The sequence below is a fragment of the Dama dama genome, chromosome 5 (genome assembly GCF_033118175.1).
Source record: "Dama dama isolate Ldn47 chromosome 5, ASM3311817v1, whole genome shotgun sequence".
Lineage (NCBI taxonomy): Eukaryota > Metazoa > Chordata > Mammalia > Artiodactyla > Cervidae > Dama > Dama dama.
Window position 1 is genome coordinate 114,306,739 of NC_083685.1, and position 26,737 is coordinate 114,333,475.

General features: G+C 51.2%; 3 protein-coding genes across 7 annotated transcripts; all 3 read left to right on the plus strand.

Annotated features, from left to right (window-relative positions):
* The first annotated feature begins 1,090 nt into the window (after nucleotides 1-1,090).
* On the plus strand, nucleotides 1,091-7,820 carry ACBD4 (acyl-CoA binding domain containing 4). 5 transcript variants are annotated; one of them, XM_061144251.1, is made up of 11 exons: nucleotides 1,171-1,213; nucleotides 1,318-1,415; nucleotides 1,591-1,710; nucleotides 1,991-2,111; nucleotides 2,199-2,283; nucleotides 2,555-2,675; nucleotides 2,902-2,988; nucleotides 3,284-3,354; nucleotides 3,455-3,530; nucleotides 4,217-4,356; nucleotides 7,068-7,820. In XM_061144251.1, exons 3-11 carry the CDS (start codon nucleotides 1,623-1,625, stop codon nucleotides 7,191-7,193), a joined length of 915 nt encoding a protein of 304 aa, XP_061000234.1. In that variant the 5' UTR covers nucleotides 1,171-1,213; nucleotides 1,318-1,415; nucleotides 1,591-1,622; the 3' UTR covers nucleotides 7,194-7,820. The 5 variants fall into 5 exon arrangements, with proteins under 5 accessions (XP_061000237.1, XP_061000235.1, XP_061000233.1 ...); XM_061144254.1 differs by having other exon boundaries at nucleotides 1,091-1,213; nucleotides 1,318-1,710; XM_061144252.1 differs by lacking the exon at nucleotides 1,318-1,415 and having other exon boundaries at nucleotides 1,114-1,213.
* Nucleotides 7,821-11,515: 3,695 nt separating this feature from the next.
* Nucleotides 11,516-13,593, plus strand: HEXIM1 (HEXIM P-TEFb complex subunit 1). Its single transcript, XM_061144258.1, has one exon. It carries the CDS (start codon nucleotides 12,229-12,231, stop codon nucleotides 13,204-13,206), a length of 978 nt encoding a protein of 325 aa, XP_061000241.1. The 5' UTR covers nucleotides 11,516-12,228; the 3' UTR covers nucleotides 13,207-13,593.
* Nucleotides 13,594-20,950: 7,357 nt separating this feature from the next.
* Nucleotides 20,951-26,210, plus strand: HEXIM2 (HEXIM P-TEFb complex subunit 2). The gene is given in 4 exon segments (XM_061144259.1): nucleotides 20,951-21,046; nucleotides 21,474-21,655; nucleotides 21,772-21,830; nucleotides 25,158-26,210. Coding segments are annotated over 2 exon segments (897 nt in total). The 5' UTR covers nucleotides 20,951-21,046; nucleotides 21,474-21,655; nucleotides 21,772-21,794; the 3' UTR covers nucleotides 26,019-26,210.
* Nucleotides 26,211-26,737: the final 527 nt, after the last annotated feature.

Here is a 26,737-nt window from a genome sequence, read left to right on the forward strand (position 1 = left end):
GCCCGAGGTCTCAGAAGGGAGCCAGACAGGGAATCGGGTCCGCGGCCGGCTAGTCCTGGGTCTAGGAGCTGAGCGGGGAGGCAGGGAAGCCCGAACCGGAGGGTTAAGGGGGGGCGGGAACTGACTATAGGCAGGGAAGGAGGAAGGCTCTGGCTATGACGTCACAGGATTAACCCTCTCTGCGCCCGGCCAGTTGCCGCCCCAAAGGGGTAGAAGACTCGAAGCTGACTGGTTCTGCCGGGGTGAGTCCCCGGCAGAACCCGGGAGTGGACGCTTGGGTCGGTTGATAGCCCCCACCGGGCGTTTGATCGTCCCGGGACAGCCACCGCACGTCGCGTGGATGTCCTTGACATCAACGTGTGGGTGGGCGTCGATTACGGGTTCTGGTGACCGTGTCATGCGTGCGCTTACTACATAAGAAACCACCAGCGTATTTGTGCACAAGGGGTGTGATGTGATCTGCTTCTTCTGCAGCAAGTGCCCTGGGTCGGGGGCGGAGAGCTGGGTGCACACCGCCACTTGGCGGCGGCCGGGAGCATGGCATCCCAAAGATAAAACTTAAGTTTATCAGGACTTAGATTTGCCACCTACTGCTTTACTCCATTTTCAGGTAGCCCTGACCTGGAGACTGCGTCCATACTGGCTTGCGTGTCCAAGAATATCCTCTCTGGATACCTCTGTACTTTCGATCTTGCAATTCCTTCCTCCAGGAATGACCTTCCTCGTTCTTCTCCTGGCTTACTCTTAAGCCTTCCAAAACTCTGCTCCAATGTCCCATCTGCAGAACCCTTGATCTCAAGACCTGATTGCCGTTTTATCCCCAAGGTCTGGTTAAGTGAAGGGCTGAATAGTGACTCGAATCTGCGGGGCCTGGGTTCAGGTGACTACGCGGTTTCCACCAGGGGGCGCAAGAGACAGAGTCATTTCACGACGTCCACCAGGGGGCGCTTTCTCCAGCCTCTGGCCGTCCGGGATTGGGGAGCCAACCCGCGGATTCGCCCCGCCTGATCTGGAGAGGCACCACTAAACTATTTGCATAATCTTGAAAGGGCTGCGCTGAGTGGTTGTGGTATAGAAGAGATTTGAAACGGGTTCTCTGATTGGCGTAAGTTTTCCCTCTTGCCTCGCGTCCCCATCCCGGCCCGGAGGTCGGTAGGAAGCCTCCGACTAGTGACGAGAGGGAACCTAGGTGTCCGGGCAGTGGGCCCTGAGGGTGAGTGCCGGGCGCCGAGAGGCTGAGCCGGGGTATGGGAGGCTGGGGTGGGAGACTGCTCGCCCCGCCCTGACTCCTCTCGGCTTGCCCGTTCGCCTGTCTAGGAGTCGAAGATGTGCATCTAGAGACACCGCGACCCTTGCCACCTGACCCACACACCGAGGCCCTCTTTGCCACCCTGGTCACACCCACGCTGCCCGGGGTAGGAAGAGGAGCCTCTTCAGTCGCAGCTTCTGACCTCCCGGGGCATCTCACTCAGGCCTCTAAAGAGCTTAGTTTGCCCCTCTGGAAAATGGACCAGTGGCTTACAGAGGCGTGTGCCAGGGAGGAGGGTGGAGGAACCTGGAAACTGCTCACCCACAGCCTCATTCTTGCAGAGTCGCCTATAAATAGGGCCCCAGGGCTGGAAATGGGTACCGAAAATGAAAGTCCAGAACCGGACTGTCAGAAACAGTTCCAGGCCGCCGTCAGCGTCATTCAGAACCTGCCTAAGGACGGTGAGGTCACGGGGACCCACATTTGGGGAACAGAGGACCAGGGTCTGCCTCCCAGGGGACTCTGATCCTGGCAGCTTTTGCAGACAAGCCCCTGCATGTGTTGTCCTGGGGTTCCCCTCTGCCACCTGCCCCTGTCTATCTTTCCTGAGTGAGATCCTTCACCATCTCTGCCCCCACCAAGGGAGACCCTTCACTACCCCGCCAAGGGTGGTTCTCCCGCCTCTATCCCCCTGGAGCTGGGAGTGATACTGTTCCCCTCCACTTCTCAACTCCTGCCCAGGCTCTTACCGCCCCTCCTACGAAGAGATGCTGCGGTTCTACAGCTACTACAAGCAGGCTACCATGGGGCCCTGCCTCATCCCCCAGCCTGGGTTCTGGGACCCTATCGGACGTTACAAATGGTGAGCTTCCCATCAGCTGGGCAAACAAGTCTCAGCTGTCAATCAGCCTTTCACAGCCCTCCGCCCCGCCCCTCCCCCCATCCCCAGGGAAGCCTGGAACAGCCTGGGCCAGATGAGCAGGGAGGAGGCCATGTCCGCCTACATTACCGAGATGAAGCTGGTGGCACAGAAGGTAGGGAGAGGCTGCAGGCTCCTCCCTGTGCCCAAGCTCTCAGCCAGGTGACCTGCGCCCCCTTCCCCCATTATGTTTCCTGCACGCTGATACATCTATGGAATTCCACCTTCATGTTGTTCCCCTGCCCCTGCTTGACTCTGGTCCCTGACCGGGCACAAGGTGGAGGGATATGATGGCAGCAGCAGGGCGGGGGTGGGCCAGCTCAAGGGGGTAGGAGGGCAGTGGTGGGAGGAGCCAGCCTTTCCCCATTAGACCCCCTCCCACACAGGTGATCGACACAGTGCCCCTGGGCGAGGTGGCAGAGGACGTGTTTGGTTACTTCAAGCCCCTGTATCAGGTGATCCCTGACATGCCGAGGCCCCCGGAGACATTCCTGAGAAGGGTCACAGGTCAGGCCCCCAGGCTGGGAGCTCCACAAAGATTGATGGAACTGTCTTAGGGGGCTGCTCAACTGGAGGGGAGCCTGGAGGCAGAGGGCTCTAGAGATGTTCCAGTAAGGACCCCAGGTAGTGCCCCGTTGCGGTGGGTCTCAGACAGAGTCCCTGGCTAAATGGGGAAGGGGAGCAGGGGCCTGATCTCTTCCCAGCCCCACCTCTGGGTGCTGTGTCTCCACAGGTTGGAAAGAGCAGGTACTGAATGGAGATGCTGAGGCCGCCCCAGAGCCTCGCTGCCTCCCCAAGGAACCAGCACCCCCAAGCCCAGGTCAGTGTCTGGGTGGGAAGGGCAGAGGGCCAGGCCAGAGGTGGGAGGCAGCGTGGAGGGGAGCAGGCTAGATGCCGCGCTGTGCCTGTCACACCTCATGCCCACAGACACAGACCCCTGTGCTCCCAAAGGCAAGAGGCAGGTTCTGGGATCCCTGTCCTCTCAGGGACCCATCGATGCTTCTTGTGGTAGCATCTTGAGGGTCCCCTGAACAGGTGCCTCTGCCCAGGTGCACACCCTTCCCCTCCTTCCATGGCTTCCCTCCTGCCACTCACCCTACTTCCCTCCTCCTCAGAGTCCCAGCCACCCCGGGACCAGGACTCCGAGGTTTTCTGTGATTCTGTGGAGCAGCTGGAGCCTGAGCTAGTGAGACCCACTCCCATCCCTCCCTCTCCCCACCCCACTGGGCCCTGGCTGCTCCCACCACCACCCTCCCCTCCGTGGACGTTGTGACTCTTCTCTGCAGGTTGGGGAAGAGCAAAGGGGCGCCGTGGGAGGAGAAACTGACACCAGAAACAGCCCCGAGCCTCCTGCAGAGAGAGGTGAGCCTCCATCTGACCCTTTGCCCCATGGTTCCAGTGCCTGGGGCCTTCCCCTGGCTGCCTTCATGGGCAGAGGTGAAAGTCCAGCGCTGGGCACTAGAGAGCACAGCCTCTGCCCGGGAAGGGTTGCCAAAAGCCAGACACTGGCCTGGAGGAACAAAGTCCCTGCCTGGCCTCCCCTCCAAGGGCCACCAGGAGTCTCCGTGCCCTTGGCTGGCACTGAGTCAGGGCAGCTGGGGTAGAACTCCTAGACCAGTTCCCTCATCTACACCTGCGTGGCCTTGGGAGTCATCCTCTCTCTCGGGGTCCCCCATTTGGGACTCTCCAAGGACGACGAGCTGAGTTCTGCCTTATCTCTTCCTAGAACTTCCAGTGTGCCGCGTCCCGTAACAGGCACTTTCATAAATATTATCTCCATTCCTCAGAGCGAGCAGCCCTGTGAGGGAGAGGACATGATTTTCAGATGACAGACAAGGCTTAGAGAAGTTACTGACTTGCCCAGAGCCACAGAGCTAAGTGGTAGTGCTGGGGTTCGAACCCCTGGCAGTCTATTAGCTGTATGCATGGACTCTGTAAGACTCATACTGGGCACAAAGGATGGCATTCTACTGACTCCTCCGGGCCCTGCCCCAGCCTGCCCCCAGCTGAGTTGCTTCCTGCATCCCCTCCCTGTCTGTACTCTGCAGGGAGACTGGAAGGCCCCCTTCTGAGGCCCCAGGAGTTGGACTCGTGGCTGGTGGGGACAGTCCGTGCGCTGCAGGAGAGCATGCGGGACGCCCAGGGGAGGCTGCAGCGCCTGGAGAGCATGCCTGTGCCCGCCGAGCAGGTGAGCCCCCTCCGAAGGTCCAGGGCAAGACTAGGGCAGAATTTTGAGGGTCTCTATGCTGGACTCCTCAGCCAGCCACTTCTGTCTTTGTCCCCCGATCTCTACCTGCCCACAATTCTGCCTTCTCCAGAGAATGGTGTGGCTTATGGGTCAGGCCAGGAAGTCAGGGGGTCTAAAGTGCTTCCAACCTGGAAGGGAGAGTGGGAGAAGCCCTCCTTTCCTGCTCTTACCCCCACCCCATGCCAGAAGGGAAACTGAGGACAGAGGGTATTCCAACAGTTGGAGGGGCTAGAACCTGTCTGCTCTTTGCATTGGGGCTGGGAGGAGGTCCCTATTGCCCCTCTGTCAGGACTTCTGTTCCCAGACTTACTGTCTTCCCCTCCCATCACATTGAGCCCTTGCACCCCTCACTCCCTCCTCCCGACTTCTAGATCTGTTTGCCCCTGACACCTCTGCTTCTGCAAAATAAATAAGAGCAGCCATTTCTGGAGCCCCGGCTGTGTGCCAAACATGTTACCTGCATTACCTCACTTTACACACACACACACACACACACACACACACACACACACACACACACACACACACACACACACACACACACACACACACACACACACACACACACACACACACACACACACACACACACACCCCCCCCCCCCCCCCCCCCCCCCCCCAACGAAATAGGTTTTCTTTTCATTCCCCTTTTACAAATGAGGAAACTAAAGCTCTGAGAGGTTGAATAACTTACCTCAGGGCCTGGAAGTAACTCACACAGCCTGGAAGAACCCCACAGAGCTGCTGTGAAGCTTAGATGAGATAATGCATGTACGTGCTTCCGAATGGGGCTCATTGTTACTATTAGCATTATTATTAAGTGATGGAGCTGGGAGTGGTCCCACTTGTATCTCCCTCCAAAGCTGGCATCCACCATTAACTCTGAATGAGTCTGTTCTTGTGAAGCCTGGAGCTGTGGGGGCAGGGGATGGCTGAAGTCCTGGATATGGAGGAATCACTCAGGTGACCCTTTGTCCCCTTGGCACAGAGGAATTCATAGGAATTTCCTCAGATCCACAGTGGCTAACATTTCAACACTCACCCCTGCCTTGCCTCGCCGAGGTTTTACTAATATTTTTTGTTTACCTTTTACTAATTTTATATGCTGAATATTTCCACCCTAAGATACCTGGATTTACATCTCTGAAAATAAGAACACTTTACTACCTAGCAAAAACATTTTATCGCACACCAAAATTCCTTTGTATCATCAAAAACACAAAATGAAGTTGCTCAGTCGTGTCCAACTCTTTGCGACCCCATGGACTGTACCCTACCAGGCTCCTCCATCCATGGGATTTTCCAGGCAAGAATACTGGAGTGGGTTGCCATTTCCTTCTCCAGGGGATCTTCCCGACCCAGGGGTCGAACCCAGGTCTCCTGCATTGTAGGCAGACACTTTACCATCAGAGCCAACAGTCAAATACAAAGTCCAGATTCAAATCGCCTTTTCCAGCTTCCCTGTCTGTCCAGGCCAGGAGCCTCTGTCCTTAAGACTCTGTTAGTCTAGATAAGTCCCTCTTCCTTGCTACTGACTTGCTGATGAGACTGGACAGTAGTCCTGTAGACTGTACCACTTCTGGAGTCTCACGACAGCCCTGTGGCTAGATTACATGACCAGATTACATCAGAGGTGATATTCTTTCTTCACATCAAAAGACACAGAACTGGATGTCCTACCATGAATATTCCTAGTGAGGATCACAGCAGGGATGAAGGGGTGACAGTCTGATCCCACCACTTGGAGCCAGGGAATGTCCCAGTTCCCCGTCAGCCCTATTTGACACACAGCTTTTGACAAGTGATAGATAATCCTTGCTTGGATCAATAATTTAGTTAATGGTTTAAAAAATGTGGACTTTTCTATGATTCCTTTAACATTTATCAGCCGGCATTTTTCTGTAGAGTTTCCCTGACCATCTAGGATTTCCCTGAAATATGGTGCCTTATGGCAGAGCAGAATAAGTGCCTAATTCTTTCTCTTTAATTATCTATTTTTAAAGTAAGGAGTTGATTTAACAGCCACCTCAATGGTGATAAATTTCCAACTTACTCTTTTATGAATTTATGGACTTTAAAGACTCAGTATTTCAGTCAACTGCAATCATTCTTTTTGATGCCCAGACTGTCACAATTTTGGTTAAGACCCTCTCTTTCTAGCTGGGTCCTATGTTCTTGTAATATAATCTCATTAATCCTTAACAGCTTCCTTACTTCCTGGTATAAGACATCCCACATTCAATTCCACCTTCCCTGCTCCAGACCTGAAATCTGCCACTTCTCCAAGGAGCCTTGCTTCCTTTCAACAGATAATGGGATTTAGAAACTAAAATCTGAACACCCTGGGTCTTCATTGGAAATGTGGCACACCCTTTACAATATGGGGTCTTGAGGCCATATCAGGCTTTGTGGCCCAGAGGAGATGACCTCCGAGTCAGTTCCTCCACTCTTTTTGGCACCTTGAATTGCCGTGGTAGGAAGATAGGGGAGGCAGTTGGGGCTCAATGTTTCAGGGACAAACCGGGAGCCCCAATCTTCAGACTGGGGAGAGGGAGGTAGCAGCTCCCACTTGAGTTCTGGAAGCAGGTCCCTAAGGAGGGCCTAGCCTGAGCTGAGGCCTGGGCTGGTGCCTGACTCTCTCCTCTTGGCAGCAGATGCCCCCACCCAGTGCCAGGCCTTGGCCCCTCAGGCTTTCCGGCCCCACGCTGATCTTCTTCCTCCTGTGGCCCTTCATCGTCCAGTGGCTCTTCCGACAGTTTCGGACCCAGAAGAGGTGACTCTCGATGGAGGAGTCTGCAGCCAACAGGAGGCTATGAGCCCTGTGTTCTGCTGTGCCCAGCCTTCCTAGGGTTTAGAAGAGCAGCATTAACCCCCGTTCTCACCCCGCTCCCCGCCCCAAATAGTGCTCGCCTTGACACCCCTCTCCTCGTGTGGGGGCCAGATAATACTCTACTCTTTCTGCAGCTCCACAGGGACTGTACCTCCTGTCCCCCTAGACCGCCTCAGGCTCCCTGGGGAGACTGCCCTTGTGGAGCAAGTCCCCACTTCGGGGTGGGCGGGTGATCCAGGGGGCGGAACTACCGGGTCTCAGCCTCTGCCCTCCCCACCCTCTGAGTCACCTGACTCCTCTCCCAACCCAGCCTCTCCCCGAGGAGGCTCAGCTCTTGGGCAAGTTGGGACTTCGGCCGGGCCCTGGAAGAGTGATTGGCTGGCGGGCTGTGGGAGGGAGGCCAGGAGGCTCGACCGAGTTGGGGAAAGGCGGAGAGAGCTGGCCCCGCGAGAGGGCAGTCAGCTCCTTTTGGCTGGCCGCCCTATCCGCAGAAATACTCAGGACGTCCTCACTAAAGATGCACTTACAAAAGAGTGTTTCACTAAGTAAAATAAAACCTTCATCTTCTGCCGTCTGGGCTGCCACGGAGTGAGGCGAAAAGCGCATCCGGGACGCGCGAGGTTCAGGTCCCTTCTGTGGCCGCTCCCCTGCTGCCGTGAACGACCTCGAGACGCCAGCGGTCTGCGTTCCAGAGGGAGCATTTCCCCCCTCCCGGGGCTAATGGAGGGAACACAGCCCCGGGTCTGCAGGGGAGGCGGAGCGGGTGCTGGGGGCGCCCTGGGCGAGGCCCCCAGCAGCTGCTGGGGGTGGGGCCACGGTCAGAGCCCCGCCCCCTGCCCTGTCGTGAGTCGGGATCGCGCGGGGGAAAGCTGCGAGCTAGGGGCGGCGGGAGAAGAGTCCGGCGGGCTCGGGCCCAGGCTCCATTCCCGCCCAAAGGGAAGGGCGGCCGCTCCCTGCTCCGCGCGCCCGGCGTATGGTCGGGGGCCGAGATCCGGGCCCCGGAAGTGCCCATTGCCCGCTTCCCCCTCCTCAGCTGCTCTCTCCCTGTGACCTCTGCGCTCTGGCTTTTCCAGGGAACTTTCTGGAAGGCCAAGGACGGCGGGAGCGTCGTCCCCGCGTCCCTCGTCGGGGTGGGTCCAGTGCCAAACTGAGCAGAGACCTCTGGGAGCCGCTGGCTGCTGCAGGCTTTTGGGGCTACGAAATCTTGAGTTAATCCCTGTGTTAAGAATGAAGAACTGGAGGGTAATGGAAGAGGGGCCAAACTGGTGCTGGGGATGCAAGCGCAAGCCAGCGCCACCACTTGGGCATACTAGCAGTGTGACTTGGGCAGGATTCTTTGCTGATCCTGGGTGCCTTGTTTGTGAAATAGCGATGAAGACATTTTCACCATAAGGCAGTCCTGGGGATTAATGACCAGGACATTAATGACAAAATGCCTAGCTAATATCAACGTGTGTGGCCTCTTGTTTCATAGAATTCTGGAATTCCACAACCTGTCAAGTCTGACCATTTCCCCCCCCCCCCCCCCCAATAGAACAAATGAGCCCATACAGCTGAACCAGGTTCAACAGACTGAGGCTGGGCTGAGTTGTACCTTCCAAATCCCCTGACTGAGGGTACCCAGGAGTCCTCTGGAGTCTGAAAATGTAGCAATTTGGAGGTCTCAGGCTCCCAGTCCAGTTCTCTCCAAAAACTTTTCCTCAGGGAGCTCCCACTGTTGAGGAGAAGCTCTTGCTCCTGCGAAGCTTCTTGCATGACTGATGAAGCAGCACAGGGGAGGGGCAGGCTTTTCAGAAAGACTTGAGTTCTCAGGGAAAACAGGCTAGGATGTTCGTCTCCAAACATCTGGATGTGTCTCAGGGTCACTCTTGCTTGCCTCTCCCTCTGGGCATGCCCATGACCGCTTCCCCACAAAACCACTCCTGAATCCCCAGACACGTCCTGTCTTGGGACAAGACACCTACTCGTCATATAATGTCCTGCTTCATGCCACTCTGCCTGAAAATGCTTCATGTTTTAGGCAGCCACGAAGTCACCTCCTCCATGAAACCTGTCCACAATTCTCAACTCCTAAGCAACTTGGCTCACAAGCTCCTACCAGGATTTTCATCACCTGCCATTTTGGCTTACCGTAGGTTTGATGGCCTCTCTACACAGTCCTTGAATAGCACAGATGAAATTTTACTCATCATTGTGCCTTCTTATCCAATGTGAGATTAACCTGACAGTCCACTGGTTAAGACTCAGTGCTTCCATTGTAGGGAGCCGGGTTCTTTCCTTAGTGGGGGAACTAAGATCCCACATGCCTCCAGGTGAGGCAAAAAGAAAAAAGAGGGAGAAGGAAAGAGAAAGAAGGGCCAGAGGTTGGCTGAAAGTTGCAGATGGAAAGGAACTAAATCCAGAGTTCTTACAAAAAAGGGATTTTGTGTTTGTGATAGGAAAACAGCATGGGGTGACAGAGACCTTCGCTTTAGCCGAATGTGTCACTTGTCATGTGACCTTGGACAAGTCACTTAATTTCTGAGCTTTAGAGATTTCTTATCTCTAAAATGGAGACAAGAATCGCTACCCTGCCTAACTCACTGGGCTGTGGAGGGGCACATGGTTCTGTGTGCAAAGGAACGCTGTGCGGTGGAAAGCGGTTGGACTACAAGACAGGGCCGTTGATGAAGAAACAGAAGAGTCACGGTGTGTGGCAAATGGGAAAAACTGAGATTATAGGAAGATTTTCAGTTCAGTTCGGTCACTCAGTAGTGTCTTGATTCTTTGCGACCCCATAGACTGCAGCATTTAAGATTTTAGGCCTAAGTGATTTGAGTGGAGGGTTTCTGCTACTGCTGACCCTCTGGCCCTGTCCTTTGAGCGGAAGCCTGGAATCTAGAGAATTTTCACATGCAAAGTTATATCGCGCGCCGCTCTCCCCCCCCCCGCCCCCCCCCCCCCCCCCCCCCATGAATCTGTCCCACAGTTCTGGGCCAGAATCCCTCTGCCCCCATTTCTGGGCAAGATTTCCTCCTCGGGGGAGCCTCTGGCTCTGATTCCCTGCCGGTGTTGCCCAGCGTCCACAGACAAGGAAGAGCCTCAGTGGATTAATCTTTCCAGTCTGTGGCTTCTCTCTCGAGTAGCCGGGGTTGATTATTTCAACTCAGTATCAATTTCGAACCCCTCCCCCAACAAAGAGGCTCATCCGCTGCCCTGGACTCCCATCCAGGCTCAGGAAAATTTCATGGTCGAAATGAACAGACCAAGACGGCCCCAGGAGGCCATTTTCTTCGATAGAAGCTGAGGCCCGGGGAGGGAGAAGGGAAGCGAGGCCTTACATCCCGGGGTCTCGGGGGATCCCAGGGCGCACACCCAGCACTTCCCAGCGCCGGCGAGAGAAATCAGCCACGGCCCACCATTTTGCACCGGCCCCTGGGCGGGGGCGGCCGTGAAAGACTACGCTGGGGCTGAGACTCCGCCACTTTCCGCTAAGGGTCCCAGGGTAGTCCGGGGATGGACGTCACCCGGGACTCGAACCTGCTTTCTCATCTTCCGAGGCCTAGTCGGAGGTTGCTGCCGTAAAGCAGTCACACTGTCCCTTTAAGGCGGCACTTTTTATTCTTCATTTGTTTACCTCTTCGTGCGCTTTTTTTTAAACAAAAAAATGTGTTCACAATATCCTTCCGCAAACGTCAATCCCAGTCACTAATCAACACCTTGAAGCCATTCTTGTAATCTTAAGAATCGGGAATTAGTCGCCATGGGCCAACGTCTCTCTTTACAGAATTAAATACTCGTTTACACTTTAGGGACTACTTTTTGGGAGTAAACCATTCTCGTTTAAGTTAACAAATGTTTGTGACCTTCAGAACCTTTCCGCTGAGAACAGAATAGGATAATAACCTTTAAGAAGCACCTTTTCATAAAAATATTCTGTGCAGGCCCTCACAGGCCATCGAATCTTCTTGTATTCCTAAAGCAGAATGGTATGGTCCAGAACCCGCCCCATCTTCTCCGCGATTGGCCTTCCTTCCTCGGCGAGACGTGTGCCTTTTGACCAATGGGCGCTCACGTTTCTCTAGCGAGGGCTAAGCGATGGAAGGCGGTGGCCTGGAAAACGCCCCCTACGCATCCTGGGATTGGCTACGTCGCACGGCGCGCGAGGACGGCGGGCCTGAAAGATGAGAACTACGACTCCCAGCTTCCTGCGATGGGGACTCCGTCACGCATGCGCATGGGCGGGGCGGACCGGCTTCTATATAAAAGGGGCGCAGAGGGCTGGGAGGCAGCAGTTGGAAGTTGGCAGGTGGAGAGGCAGGTTGGGAGGGGAAGTTGGGGGAGGAGGCGGAAGAGGAGCTGTCGGAAGGGGGAGGAGGGAGGGAGGAAAAAGAGGAGGAGGCGGAGGAGAACTGAGCTGAGCAGAGCATCGAGCCAAAGGGGAGATGAGTTTGTCTGTCCTCGGCTGAGGCTCCGGCCGGGCCTAGGGAACGGGGAGCTCGGCTTGGAGCGACACCCGTGGAAGTGGGAGGAGGTGGCTTTGGGACTTTAACCCCTTGTGGGCTCTGCGGCAGGGGATTTAACCCTTTGTGGATCCGGCCCCTCGGAGTCAGCGTCATCGGGTAGTTTTAACCCCTTCGGGGCTGGGTTTAACCCATTGGATTTAACCTAATCATCTTGCCCAGCAACTTCTCGATCGCGGGGGCGGTCTGCAGGAAGGCTTGAAGCCCACCCCCTCTGCACATTACGTACTGTTCCTGCTGCTGCTCCCCCTTGGGCCCGCTATCTGGTCGCGCTCTGGGCGCTTAACCCTTTACTGGCTTGAGCGCCCCCAAATTGCAATTGGAGTTTGCTGACAGGAGGACTGGCTAAAGGCATCACTGCAGGAATTACAGACCGAAGAGGACTGTGTTGGACATTTTTGCAAAGAAAAGCAAACCTTTCTTTCCTTAAGGACTTACAGCCAACATTCTTCAAACTTCGAGAAGAAGATTCTATTAGCAATGGCCGAGCCACTCTTGTCAGAGTATCAGCACCAGCCTCAAACTAGCAACTGTACAGGTGCTGTTGCTGTCCATGAAGAACGGAACCCTGATCGCCCCCCAGGCGCGGAGGAGCGGGTGCCGGAGGAAGACAGTAGGTGGCAATCGAGAGCGTCCCCCCAGTCGGGTGGTTCTCCGGGGCACGGGGGGGAAGGGAGCCTGGAACCCCAGCCGTCTCCCCTGAAGACCCAGGTCTGCCCAGAATCCAGCTGTCCGGAAGCGGGTGAGAAGGGCCAGAATGGGGACGACTTGTCCGCTGGCGGAGCTCCCCCGCAGCAGAGACAGGTGGGCAAGAAAAAACATAGGAGACGCCCCTCCAAGAAGAAGCGGCTTTGGAAACCGTACTATACGCTGACCTGGGAGGAGAAGAAAAAGTTCGATGAGAAACAGAGCCTGCGAGCTTCAAGGATTCGAGCCGAGATGTTCGCCAAGGGTCAGCCAGTTGCTCCCTATAACACCACGCAGTTCCTCATGGATGACCACGACCAGGAGGAACCGGATCTTAAAACCGGCCTCTACCCCAAACGGGCCGCTGCTAAGTCCGACGACACCAGCGATGAGGACTTTATGGAAGAAGCGGGTGAGGAGGATGGGGGCAGCGACGGGATGGGAGGAGACGGCAGCGAGTTTCTGCAGCGGGACTTCTCGGAGACCTATGAGCGGTACCACGCGGAGAGCCTGCAGAACATGAGCAAGCAGGAGCTCATCAAAGAGTACCTAGAGCTGGAGAAGTGCCTCTCGCGTATGGAGGACGAGAATAATCGGCTGCGGCTGGAAAGCCAGCGGCTGGACAGCCAGCGGCTGGACGGCGACGACGCGCGCGTGCGGGAGCTGGAGCTGGAGCTGGACCGGCTGCGCGCAGAGAACCTCCAGCTGCTGACGGAGAACGAACTGCACCGGCAGCAGGAGCGGGCGCCGCTGTCCAACTTTGGAGACTAGACTGAAACTTTCCCGGGGGAGGGGGCAAAGGGGACTTTTTACAGTGATGGAATGTACCATTATATACACGTGTATATAAGACAGCGGGCCTTTTTATGACACATAATCCGAAAAGAAATCCCCCTGGCTTTGGTTGGTTCGGTCAGTTTAGCTATGATGTAGCTTGTGTGCTTTCTCCTGTTCTTTAATTATGTGAAACTGAAGGGTTGCTTTCCTTGTTTTCCTTTTAGGAGTTTTTTTTTTTTTTTTTTCTTTTTTAATGTGTAAGTAACTCGACCAGGTTATAATGCATTTTCTGTTAAAAATCTCCTTAAATGGAGCTATAAGGTGGCCAAATCTGAGAACCATTAAATTCATTCTAGTTATAATAAATATTTGTAAATGGAACATAGTTTGTGTGATTTCTAGAGCTAATTCAAAGGAATACTGATTTATGTGATTGCATTGGGGGGAGGGGTAAAGGAAGCATTTAATTTGTCCGTTTTCAAAACAAACCTTAATGGGAGAATTTTCAGTTTGCCCAGTTTTCCCTTGAATGGGTTTTAGTGTGCTACAATATACAGTTCCAGCAAAATATAAAGATTTAATTATCTTCAATACTTAAGTGTGTTATTTTCTAGTGCCTTCATTTTCTTACTGGATGCTGGAGAAATAAACCAGCGTTGGGTGTTTGGGGAGTAGGAAGTAACTATGATCAGCAGCTTAAAATTTAATTCTGCTTCTCAATAGCCATTCAAAAGTCTATTAACAAAAATGTAAACCTAATTTGGCCATTTGTCAGGTTGGACAACTGACAGCCTCATTTCACTCCTACAAGTGGGTTTTTAGTGATTTCCCCCACCTCTTCCCAGTAAGGCTGGAAGGAGTTCTTGGATGCCTCGGAAAGGCACTTATCTTGCTTTCTTAGTGCAAGCAATGGTTGAATAAACAGTTGTAAGGCAGCTCTTTAAGTTAAACTATTCAGAGGTAGGGAATATTGTATTTATAGAGGAAATGACCATTTGGGGCATTCCAAGGACTTAACCCTAAATGCCCAATATTTAAGTGCTCCCTATACCAAAAAAAAAAAAAAGGAATAGGAGCTGTCCACCTTTCCATGAGACTCAAACTAAAATTAGAAATGCCCCCTCACTGCAAATAAAATATAAAGCTTCTGGCTGAGCTAAGTTAAGTCCTTGGGGGGCCAAGTGGGAGCCCTGCATCATCCCTATACAGCCTCTTATTCTCAGTCTTCTAAACTTTGCTGATAGCTGCTTAGTCCTTGAGTAGTTCTACTCTTCAAAGTGCAGGAGGCCCTAGGAATTCCTTTCTGCCCCCAAGTCAAAATAGAAACTCTTAAGACTGTTCCCTCCTGTTATCATGATTACCCAGCCCATCTTTACCTGCCCCCAGTGTTCCCCTAGACCAAATGCATTGCTCAGATCACTAGCACAAGGCTTCTTTCACCTGGTTCCTTAGAAACAAAGGGGGCCTTGGGGTCCGTGAGCCCCATGGAATTGTATGTAGACTTGTATTATGTGTAGGTACTTCTGGATAGAGGGTTCTAGAGAATCGAAATTCTCAAACTCCTTGAAGGAGAGAGGGTTCTAGAGAATCGAAATTCTCAAATTCCTTGACGGTTAGGGGGGAAAAAACTCCCGTTGGGAAGCTTGCTTTTGCAACTAAATGAAATAGTGGAGGTGGTGGGAACTTCAAGAGTGAAATGTGCCTTATGATGCATGAGAAGCATACACAAATCCATGAATCAAGGGAAATTATGGCGGTTAAGACTGATTCAGGGCCTTCAAAGCTGGACTGAGGTGGCCCTATTCTGGCAGATGGTCCACTGGAGACAATGTATGATCAGCTTTTCCTTTGGCCTAAAAACTACATTAAAAGTCTATTTTGAAATAGTTTTCGTGTTTTTAATTTTCCTTCTGCCATGACGTCATACAGGAGTCCCAGAAACGGCTGCTTGGAAAAGCAGCAACACTGCCCTCTGGCTTTACAGTGCACAAGCAGGAGCCTCATTCTGACTGCATTACATGGGATGCAGCAGTGATGGCCTCTTGATTTCAGAACCTCTTCTTAATAAGATGGGTTTAAGTATAAAGATCTTGTTTTCCTATTATTCTTAGAAAGATTTGTAGTGCATTGATCATCAGGAAAAAAAAATGTGTTAAGTTTTAGGAGACAAATTCAATCCAGTCTCTAAAATTATACAAATTTAAAGTAATTGTCATAATTTACTTTGATTTACCTTGAGATATGCAACTCTGAATTTTGCTTTCAAAGGCACCTGCATTTTATTGTATTTAATGTCCCTGGGTTGGGAAGATCCCCTGGAGAAGGAAATGGCAGCCCACTCCAGTATCCTTGCCTGGAAAATCTCATGGACAGAGGAGCCCGGTGGGCTGCAGTCCATGGGGTCGCAAAGAGTCAGGCACGACTGAGCAACTAACACTTACTTAATGTTCTCAGAATGATGTGGTTTGTGCAAAATTTCAATTTTCTATCAACACTTTCTAAGTGAAACACTTGACTAGCATACTGCTGCCGGGACAGAGGGAAGACTCTGAACTCCCTATACTACCAGGATCATGACAAATGATCCTTAAGTCCACTCGAGCCATTCACTAAAGGTATTTCTGCTAAACAATTTAAATAAGCTGTTCAAAGATCATGCTTACACATGAGCAATTTCAGTCGTTCTCTTTACTGAGGTCTGGGTATCCAGCAAGGGCAAAGCACTTCCCAAACTTTGGAGACAGCTAGCTGCAGCTTAATCCTCCTTTGAGCTAAGGAAAACTTGTCTCGGGCTAGCCTATAACCTAAAGTGGCCCTCAGGAGATAGAGCCCTGATTTCTGCTTGAGTGGGAAAGCCAGGGAGTTTCAGATTGGTTTAGTTCTGAAAAATAAACAAGGTTTTTCTAAAGAGAGGAAACATAAAATTAGACCAGACTAAAGAGTCAAAATCCAGGTTCCTAGTTCTCCCTTTGATATATACTAACAGTGCAAGCCTTAATACTCTCAGAGCCTCATTCTTCATCAGCAAAATGGGGCCATGCCTACATTACAGAACTGCTCCAAGGATTAGAGACAGCATGAAAACAGTCTATACAAGAGTAAGGTACCATTGATATTCTTAAGACCAGAGCAATTGCCCACTTGATCACTATTTTTAACTTTCACTTTGTTAAGAGTAAAATAAAACTCCTTTGCTTGGGGAAATGCAAAAAATATACTTTATCCTGGTGAATTCAAAAGAGAAATCAAAGAAATCTACAGAAATAAGCAAAATCCACAACTAAATAGTCTACTTCAGAAAACCAATGTTCAGCCAAATATTTGATAATGTACTATTGGTGTCCCCTGGCCACTTACACCAACAGCTAGAAACAAATATTCATAACAGTGTGATGGAAAAGCTGGCGAGAGTAAGAGTACTATATTTGTACCTATGTACACCTGAGTTTGTGGGTTTTCAAAAATTATTTTCCCCATTTCTCAAGCAAGATTGTAATAAAATTCCACTTTACTATCTCTTCTCATGTAAAGTGTAAAGGGCTGTTGCTAGAAATGAAAAGTAATTTCTAAAAGAAAATGTCAAATTCAGGCCCTGAATAGTGGGATCTGCTGACCAAAGGGCAAGTCACACTCTGTAAGACAAAATATATGGTCTAGAAAGTGAAGATTCAATATTTTGCCAATTCCTGCCAGTTTTCTTTGAATGTCGGAAAGCTTACAACATCATTTCTTGTTGAAAAAACAAAGGCAGATAAATAACATAGCTCTCGCAAATCCTCCTGAATAAAGTTTTTCCTGGGCTTTACTGAGAGGCAATTCAATTATGACAAATGATACAACACTGGTAACAGCAGGGATAATCCAAGTAGTTTACTAACAAATCTTTACACACCTCAAAATTCTTTCAAATGATTGACCTGCTACCAGAAACAGCTGGTAAGTCTTCTGAAATAGCTAGTGTGATTCCTTCCCTCAGCACAGCACCAAGAGCAGATATAGTTGGCTTAAAATTTTCCAAAAAGAACGAAAACTTGAAGAGCATTATAAACTCTCATCTGAAGGCACATTCTATTTGATACATCCACTGACTCTGTGAAGTGTTAAAAAACAACTCTGGGTCAATGGTAAGCAAAGATGATATTCCTGAAGGAAAATGTGAGAGCTCTAGAGTGTTCCATGCACAATTTGAGAAAACGATAGCCTTACTGCTCTTGTAAGCTACTCAGTAGAACCTGCCCTAGCCTCCAGAGCGTCAGAGATTAATTTGAAGTTCTGAAGTCTGCTTTAAGCATGCACTTCTGCATACCTGGATAACCCCAGGACAACTTTCAGGCAAAGGCAGAGGATCAAACCGGAAGATGGAAGGAAATGTCGAAGAGGTCAGTTCTACCTTCTTCTCTAGGGCTTACTAAAAGTGTATTTATTTAAGCAAACATTTTAACTTAAAAAGAGGAGAGAAAGAGAGGAGGATGAGGACTAAACACAAAGTAAAAAAAATGTGGAAATCAAATAGTTCAGGAGTAAGAATTTTCATCCTGAATAAGGCTGCTGCAAAGAATCACTATTGTCAACAAATCCTGTTCACACACAGCCAATAGTCCCAGGAGCTGGCCATTAGGCAAATGTAAGCCATTCAGGACTTGAGGTAACAACTGCTTGGTACCCTGAGAGGTACCTTGGTACCCTTGCTCAACTATTTGGATGGAATATGGCAACCAAGGCCACACTTTGGGAAAGCAGGCCTCCCAAATGCTTAAAACAACCTTTGAAGCAGAAGTTCTAAGGTTTCCAAATAACTAAGTTATAACAAGTAGATGTTTACACAGCCTCTAGAGTAGTTATTTCAAGGTATTTATGATGGAGGCTGCATTGATACCAATTTCAAATTAAGAAACTGAGGCATATAAAGTTTGTTGAATTTGTCATAAACCACGAAGCAACTCATCTGAAACAGGAGAGCTGAGAAGGAAGTTGAAGGTCTGGTTGAACATTAGACAAACAATAGACTCAGCAACAAAATGACCAGTTTGGCCTCATCTCAGGATTTGGCTCCTGGCCAAGTGAACCAAGTCTGTGGTAGCACACACAGAAATAGAATTTGGAGTTCCTAACTTCCAGTCCTGTGTTTTGCTCAGTAGGTAACCAAGGGACCATTAACAAACTGATTTTATTCCCAACTTTTCTTATCAAGGAATGGAAAAGCATATGGGTCATCCTTAAATGATAAGCTTTCCCCTTTATGAGTAAAATTTCTGCACCTGGCACAGTACTCTTAGTAGTTTCCAAATGTTTAACTAGATTACTTCACAATGGAGGATGAATCACAAGTCTGAGATTCTCCATCATTACATTCTTGACAACTGAACCACAAAGATAAGCTTTAAAGCCCCTTTCAGCTATGACTCTTTAACTCCTACCAACTTAAGTGTAAGCTTTTCCAAACTGGTATCTTCTCTTGATCTGAAAAGTGTAAAGTGAATATGAGGTAGGCCAAGTCAACCTACAGCATGAATCAAGTGTACTGAATCTTTATTTAGGATAAGTGGCTCATATTTTAGATTAATAATGTATCAAAGGTGATTGTACTTTTTGGCAATCCAGTTCTAAGACTTTCTCTAAGAACATCCCGGGGACAAACAGAACATAGTTAAAGCTCTGGAGTTGTCACTCTTACAACTTAAAAAAATTACTAATAGGAGGAACAGGACTTCAGTTCTGAAAAAACTTGGCTATGAAGGCCAAATACTTAGGAACGATTTGACCATCTGTAATCAGCCATGAGCTTCACCACAAGATACCCTCAAAGATAAAAGTTCACTGCCCAGTCACTATCTCTACTTCAGTCTACCTGGGCATAATTTTAACTGACTTTTTAGCAACAACATTAAGCAACTCCTGAGCTATGAATATTTCTGAATTTATATTTCAAGCAGTAAGAAACAAAATTGTTTCATCTGCAATTCAAGAAAAGAATTTCACATCAATCTTCAATCCTTAAGAAGGTGCTACAACTGTAATAAAAGGTGGTTTATTTTTTTCAAAGCAGGTTTTCCCTACCCTCTCAAACACCACACATATGAAGTAGCTCAAAACTGCAATTTCTATTTTGGGGGTCATCCGGGATCCACAGACGTGACTTTCAATTACTTGGAATTTCAAAACAGAGGCTCCCTACTAACAATGCATTAGTGGCAAAATATTCCCCCATTTTGTTTCCTTTGTGGGAGAAAAGTTCTTTAAATTGGAAATAATCTCTACTCTTATAAAGATTACATTGGAATTAGTTCTTTTTTTCCTTTAGGAGGGCGGCCATTTCTCCAAAGGTTTTGGTAAAAGTTATGGCTCAGATTTCAAAATGCAAACAGATGTTCCTGAAGCAACCGAAATGGGCCACTCCACTTTTATTCCCAGAACCCTGGCGACTCCCAAGTTACTTTGTGTCCCAACTCTGCAAAGGGCAAAACCCCATCCCCTTTTGGTGTAAACTTTCAAGAGAAGTAGAACAGCACACTTTCGGAGTTTCCCAAAGCGGCTGGCGACGTGCGAGGTCAGGTCGTTCTGAGAATCGGGGTTGGACAGAAGGAATCTCGAGGGCAAGAGCGCTCAGAGATTTGCACGTGCCGCGATCTAGCTGGTCCCTGGGGAGAATTAGTGGTTGCTACAGTAGGAAAAAGGCTGTCCCTTTTCACAGCCTTGGCCACGGGGTGGCCTTGGTGCATGGGGGGAGATGGTGGGTGCGCCTGGCTCTCCGCCCTCGGAGCCTCCAGCTGACTGCCACGCCAAAGGGACGCGCGGCCGGAGCTGCAACCTCCACCCGCCCCCGCGGCGCCAGTCTTTGGAATGTGGCGTCGCCCCCACCATGCCCATCGAAGTGGGGGTCCCGCTAAACCGGGCCTCGCCGCCATACCCAGGCCACATGGGGGTGGGAAAAGAACTTAGCGGAGTTCGACCTCAGGATCAGAGCCCCCGTGGTAGGAGCAAAGGGTAGTCGTTTCACCCGGTCTCTCCCCAGTTGGGGTCTCGGGAAATTCGGGGTAATTACCCAAGAACCCCGCCCTCTGTGAGAGGCGAGGTTGCGGGGCTGCCGGGACGGTTTGAGGACCGGGCCCGGCCGGAGAGACTCAAACCTTCACCCCCGCGGCCCCCGGTCCCACTCCCGCCGTCTCCCGGCGCCGCCACTTCAGGCAGCCCACTCGGCCCGGCCTCTCCCCGCGCCCGGACCACCCCCCATGGGGTGCTCTCACTGCGCAGCGAGTCCCTCCGCTGCCTCCTCCCAGCCCAAAATGGCGGCGGCGGCCACCGATCCTTCTCGTCGCCTTCCTCTAGGACCGAGGATACCTCCGCGGCCAAGCCCCTCCCCCTCCAGCCGGATCTATTTTCTGCCCAGTAAAGATTAACGCCATCAATGAACTCTTTAATTGAGGTATGGTAGGCGGGTCTGATTGTGCTTCCGCACAGCTAATCGTTGACGAATGGGGGAATATTGACAGGTGAATGGACCAATCAAAGGAGGCATCGATGAGCGCGGGATGCCGCTCGCGAAAGGGTAGATGGGTTTTGAGTTTTCTGTGTGCTTGTTGACGTGACAGGCTCTTGATCCCCCTTCCCCAGCCAGAAGAACTACAATCCCCAGCAGGCACAGCGCTGCCGGGCGGGGCCGTCGGGGGAGGAGGGCCCCCGGGAAGGGCCCCCCTCCCCTGAACTTCAGTGCTTGAGCGGCTTCACTAGAGCTGCAGCAGTGGGTAGGGCTGAGGCGTTGGGAATTGCACAGACAGGCGGTTGCACAGAAAGACACACAGACGTAGTCCTGTGCATGGCCCCTGACAGCAAATAGGTCAGTTCTGCCTTTGCAAAATCTCCTTCCCGGATCATTTCCCCTTTTCCAAGGAGTCCATCCTTATCCCAGTTGACTTTCCCTCCCAGTTGTCTATAGCGCGAAGACATCTTTTCCCCTTTCTTCTGTTTTCCATTGAGAAGAAGGAGGGAAGCCGGCCAAACCATGTAGATGAAAGGGCCTCAGTCCCAGGCTGGGCCTAGGTCTCAGTGGTGTCTGTTGGGGCGTTGATTTCTGGAGCCCAGCGCTCCAGAAATGGAGGTGGGAGGCTGCAGTCAAGATAGGGGCCTCTGGAGGCAGTGGAGAAAGGACTCCTCCTCAGGCTTGTCAGAGCCACTGACCAACTCCACTCCCTGCCTCTCCAGATCATTGCTGTATATTCGCCTCCCCAGGCTGTCTTTTCCCCCTCTTTGGTGCTCCTCTGTAGCTGCCTAGCTGCTTGCTTTGGCCTTGATGACTTTCAGAAGAATAAGATGTAAGCCCTGGCCTGGGACCTGAGGAACAGGGCTGGAAAGATGGTTCCCTGACCCCCATTTGACCCCCTCCCTGCCTGGAGGTGTGAAAACCAGTGTGGAAGTAGCCTTCCTGGCCTTTTATTTGAAAATGAAGGTATGTAGGTCTGATGCTACAAAATGGCTGCCGCTGCCTTGGTAAACATTTGCTGGGCAGCCAGAGCCCTCCTGAAAATTCTCCTTCTGGACTTAAGTTTGCGTTATTTAAAGCAGGTGTCATTAGTTAAAGGCCTCTGATGAAAGATTGGGAACAGAAGAAGGTGGAGGCCAAGGTAAGCCCCATTCTCCCAACCACCTTAGTGCCCTGAAGGTGGATCCTGCCAACTGGGATTGTGGCTTCTTGTCTCAGATGTGGTGGTGGATTTGGGAAACCAGTATTTTTTTAAGTGAGTCCCTCTTGTGCACTGAGTAACATGCTAGATGCTATCTCAAAAAAATGCTTTTCTGTCAATGCTTACCCACTCCCATACCTCCCCTCCTCTTGCCTGGGCCAGGCAGCCTTTGCTATCTTAGTTCCCCCACCAGGGATCCAGGGATCAAACCCCTGCCTCCTGCCGTGGAAGCATGGACTGCAAGGGAAGTCCCCTGAAGTGTCTTTTCTAGAATCATGCAGCCAGCAAGCAGAAGACCTAGGATTTAAGCTTAGGGCCTTAAACAACAGAACCCTGCCTTGCATTTTTGTCTAGGCTGAGAACCAAGTCTGAAGCAGGGAGAAGAGTTTGAGCCATTGGTTCATAATTTAGGTTGGGTTTAGTGGGTAGAAAATCGCCCAGGAGAGAGGGGAGAGTCAGAGAACATCACCTTCTGATCAACAGCAGGAGCCCAAAGCCTCCCAGCCTGTGTGCTGTCTCACTGCCCCCACCTTGCCCATTCTTTTCCCTTAGTCCACAGCTACCTATAGGTAAGGAGGGAATGCTTGCCCTCTGACCCTCCATACCTAGCTACCTCCAGTGTATTTTCTGGGTTTAACTTGGAGTTCATGGCATGTCAGGTTCAGAGAGGGCAGATGACTCATCCAGATCACACAGCTTACCTGCAGTAGTGGTAATGGTGGTAGAAGGACAGGCCTTTAGGAGGGGGGCAGCATGTGGGGCTGAGGGCAGGGCTGGCTTGGGTGGGGGTGAGCTCCTGCGGGACATTTGCTGAGGGCTGGGAACGGGTGGATGACTGTGCACACACAAATGAGCCCCCCACCTCGGACTTCCCAGTGGCCTTGCCTCTTCCTGGATGGAGAAGAAGCTATTCTCCGTTGGCCCAAGACACTGGTGGAGACATGGCCTGTCACTCTTGATAGATATTCTACCTTCAGGTAAAGTTATAATACAACACAACCAACAACACACACACACATGCGCGCGCCTCCAAAATACCCCATCCCAAATTAAGAAGAGGACTTCGGGGTCTCCCAAATGCATGTTAACACACCTCCAACTCTTATAGGACCGTGTCCATCTCCCAGGACAAACCCTATGTTTGTATAGACCCATGCTCAGAGATCCCTGAACAGAACATATAATGTGTTAAACATTATAAAACACTGTTCTAATGCTAGTAGTTATTATTAGAATTCCCCAAACCACAAACTTCTAGCAATTCATTCCCCTCCCCCCACACTCAGTGCTCCCACCCTCACCACGAGGGAGATAAACAGATGCCCTGAACACACACACTCTTGACAGAGACAGAATCCTTTCCACCTCTTAGATAAGTTCTAGAATTCTCTGGGCTACAGACTGGAGATTGGCCCTTCCTCTCCCTAGTGCTTTCCTGGCCCTCCTGTAGAAGAGTGATAGCAACTTCTGCCTGGAATAAATACACTCCATTCACCCTGGAATGACAGAAAAGAGAGTCTCGTGTTCTGATATCTTTTGGGTCCCCCCCCACCCCCTTCTTCTGGGCTCATGTCATTTAATATATATTTATTGAACACTCACCTTGAGCCATACACAGCGACATAGTGGTGAACCGGACAGGACCCATTCTTCTAGGGGAGAGAAAGATGGTAAATGGTAATGTGCTAATGCTAAGTGGGACACTTAACTGTCACATATCAGGGGGTCACTAGGAAGCGGAGGAGGGGGCCACATAGATAGGGTGGTCAGGGAGGGCCTCTGAAGAGCTGACATTGGAACTAAACCTTAAGGGATGAAAAAGAATTAGCTATGCAGATAGCTGGAAGTGGGATTGGCCACATAGATTATGGGCCTTCTAATTCAAAATTACTAAGAAGTTCAAGACAATGACAGCAGAGATTAAGCAAAGCACTAAGCTTGGGGCCTTTCTGAATGGGGGTTCTGTGGGACAGTACAGGTCATTTGCCAGGAAACTAGCTTTGCCTGAAAGGTAAATTTTAATTTTCTTTAAAAATTTTTTTTATTTTGTTTTGGAATATAGCTGATTAACTGTTGTGATAGTTTCAGGTGATTAGCAGAGGGACTCGGCCATACACGTGTGTGTGCAGTGCTAAGTCACTTCAGTCGTGTTCAACTGTTTGTGACACTATGGCTCCTCCATCCATGGGATTTTTCAGGCAAGAATACTGGATTGGGTGACCATGCCCTCCTCCAGGGGATCTTCCTGACCCAGGGATAGAACCCACGTCTCTTATGCCTCCTGCATTGGCAGGCAGATTTTTTTTTTTTTTTTTTAACCACTTGCGTCACCTGGGCTTAAGCAGTAAAGAACCCACGTGCAATGCAGGAGACACAGGAGGCATGGGTTCGATTCCTGGATTCAGGACAATCTGGAGAAAGAAATGGCATCCCACTCCAGTATTCTTGCCTGAAAAATCCTATGGACAGAGGAGTCTGGTGGGCTACAGTCCATGGGGTCACAGAGAGTTGGGCATAGCTGAGCGACTAAGCACGCACAAGGCATTTGTATGCATGTATCCATTCTCCCCCAAATCCCCCTCACATACAAGCTGCCACATAGCATTGAGCAGAATTCCGTGTGCTGTACAGTAGGTCCTTATTGGTTATCCATTTTAAATATAGCCGTGTATACATGTCCATTCCAAACTCCTAACTATCCCTCCCTACCATCCTTCTCCCAGCAACCAGAGTTCTTTTTATAAGTCTGTGAGTCTGTTTCTGTTTTCTAGGTAAGTTCACTTGTATCATTTCTTTGTAGAGTGTACATATAAGGGTGTCATATGATATTTCTCCTCTAACTTACTTCACTCAGTATAATAATCTCTGGGTCCATCCATGTAAGAGAAGCTTTCTAAAGAGGGAAGAGCAAGTGCTGTTTGGGCTTCTGATCAAGTAAATACATCATGAGCAACTTTCCACCCTGTTTCAGAGTATTTATTGAATGTTTACTCTATGTCAGATACTGTTGCAGGTATTGAAATTACAGAGTGAGAAATGCAGGCAAGATTCTGGCTCTCCCCATGAGTTTGCTTGGGGAGGGTTAGAGGACAGACAGTAGACAGGTAAGCCCATAAACGGACAGATGGCTGTAGAAGGTGTGAGGCTAGAGAGGGACCAAGTGAGCTGGGTGTGCGCAGGTCAGATTCAGGCTGGGTGAACAGAGAAGAATTCCACCACTGGGGAGAGGCCATCTGTGATCCCTTCTCCTTTGTCCTCTCTCTTTAGATCTCTGGCATTTGTGGGAGCCCCCGAACATCCCCTGAGCCTCATGACCCTGGAGGTTCCCAGCCCCTAACCCCTCAGATGGAGAGCCACTCAGAGGAGGAAGACCCTCCTGAGGCTGGCGGTGGCCTGGACTGGAATGGTAGGAGTCCCCAGGCCCAGAGCCCAGGGGGTTGTTCCGCAGAGGCCATGCTGGCTCAGAAGAAGCACCGCTGGCGGCCTTCAAAGCGCAAGCGGCATGCTCACTTCGGCAGCACATATACAAAGCGCAAGCAGCACTGGCGGCCCTACTTGGAGCTCAGCTGGGCTGAGAAGCAACAGCGGGACGAGAGGCAGAGCTAGCGGGCCTCCCGGGTCCGAGAAGAATTGTTCGCCAAAGGCCAGCCCGTGGCACCCTACAACACCACCCAGTTCCTGATGAACGACCGAGACCCCAAGGAGCCCAACCTGGATGTGCCCCAGGGGGCCTCCCACCCAGGCTCCAGCGGGGAGAGTGAGGCCGGGGACAGTGACGGGCAGGGCCGCGCTTGTGGGGAGTTCCAGCAGAAGGATTTCTCTGAGGCCTATGAGCGCCATCTCCCCGAGAGCCTGCAGGGCCGCAGCAAGGAGGAGCTGGTGCGAGACTACCTGGATCTGGAGAGGCAGCTGTCCCAGGCCGAGGAGGAGGTGAGGAGGCTGCGGCAGCTGCCGAGGCGCACCAGCGGGTACCCCTGTTGCCAGGTGGAGGAACTGGCCGCCAAGGTAGAGAGGCTCCAGATGGAGAACCAGCGGCTCCGGACGGAGAACCAGCGACTTCGTCAGGAGAACGAGATGTGGAACCGGAATCAAGAAGGCTGCCGCCGTGGTGGGCAGCCGGGCCGCTAGGGGTGCCCCCTGCCCCAGCCAGGCTGACTCAAGGAGTGTACCCTCAGGCCAGCTGAGTCTCAAGGAGGCAGGTCTCAGTCCCCCTGCTCTCTCTGAGAACAGCCTATACAGGCTCAGGCTTCTACCTTGTCATGTCCACAATTTGTTCTTGGATGTCATGTTACTTTTCACAAAGGAATTAAATGATTTTGGTGAGATCACATGGGAGTGACTAGCATTGGTTTCACTAGGGCTGCTGTGAGAAAGAATCAAAGCCCGTTCTTCCCAGAGAGGCCTGGGGCTGCCTCAAGCCTGGGAGACCCCTGCCCTGGGGGCCTCTCGAGTCTTGGTTGCCTGAAAGCTGCTCCAGGTATCCAGGAACCATCACCTGCTGCGAAGGTTTTAGGGAGGGGAAGGCAGAGGAGGGAGGGAACCACCAGGTTCAGCCAGAGCCTGACTGAAGATGCCAGATTGCCTTGAGGAACTGGGAGTTTCCCTAGAGGAGAGAGGCCTGGGCTCAAGGCCAGGGGTTTCTTCAGGGTGTATTCCCAGGCTCCGTGTGTTTCCTTTATTCTCTCCACAGTGTAGAGGTCTGGGCTAGACAAGGTCTGGGGACCTCGTGTCTCCTTGGCCTTAACAGTCTCCCTAACTGCCCCCCACATCTCTCAGCTGGGGCTTGGGCAGGAGGTGAGTTGTCAAGTTTGCCCTCTGACCTCCGAGAAGGACACTTACACTCAAGG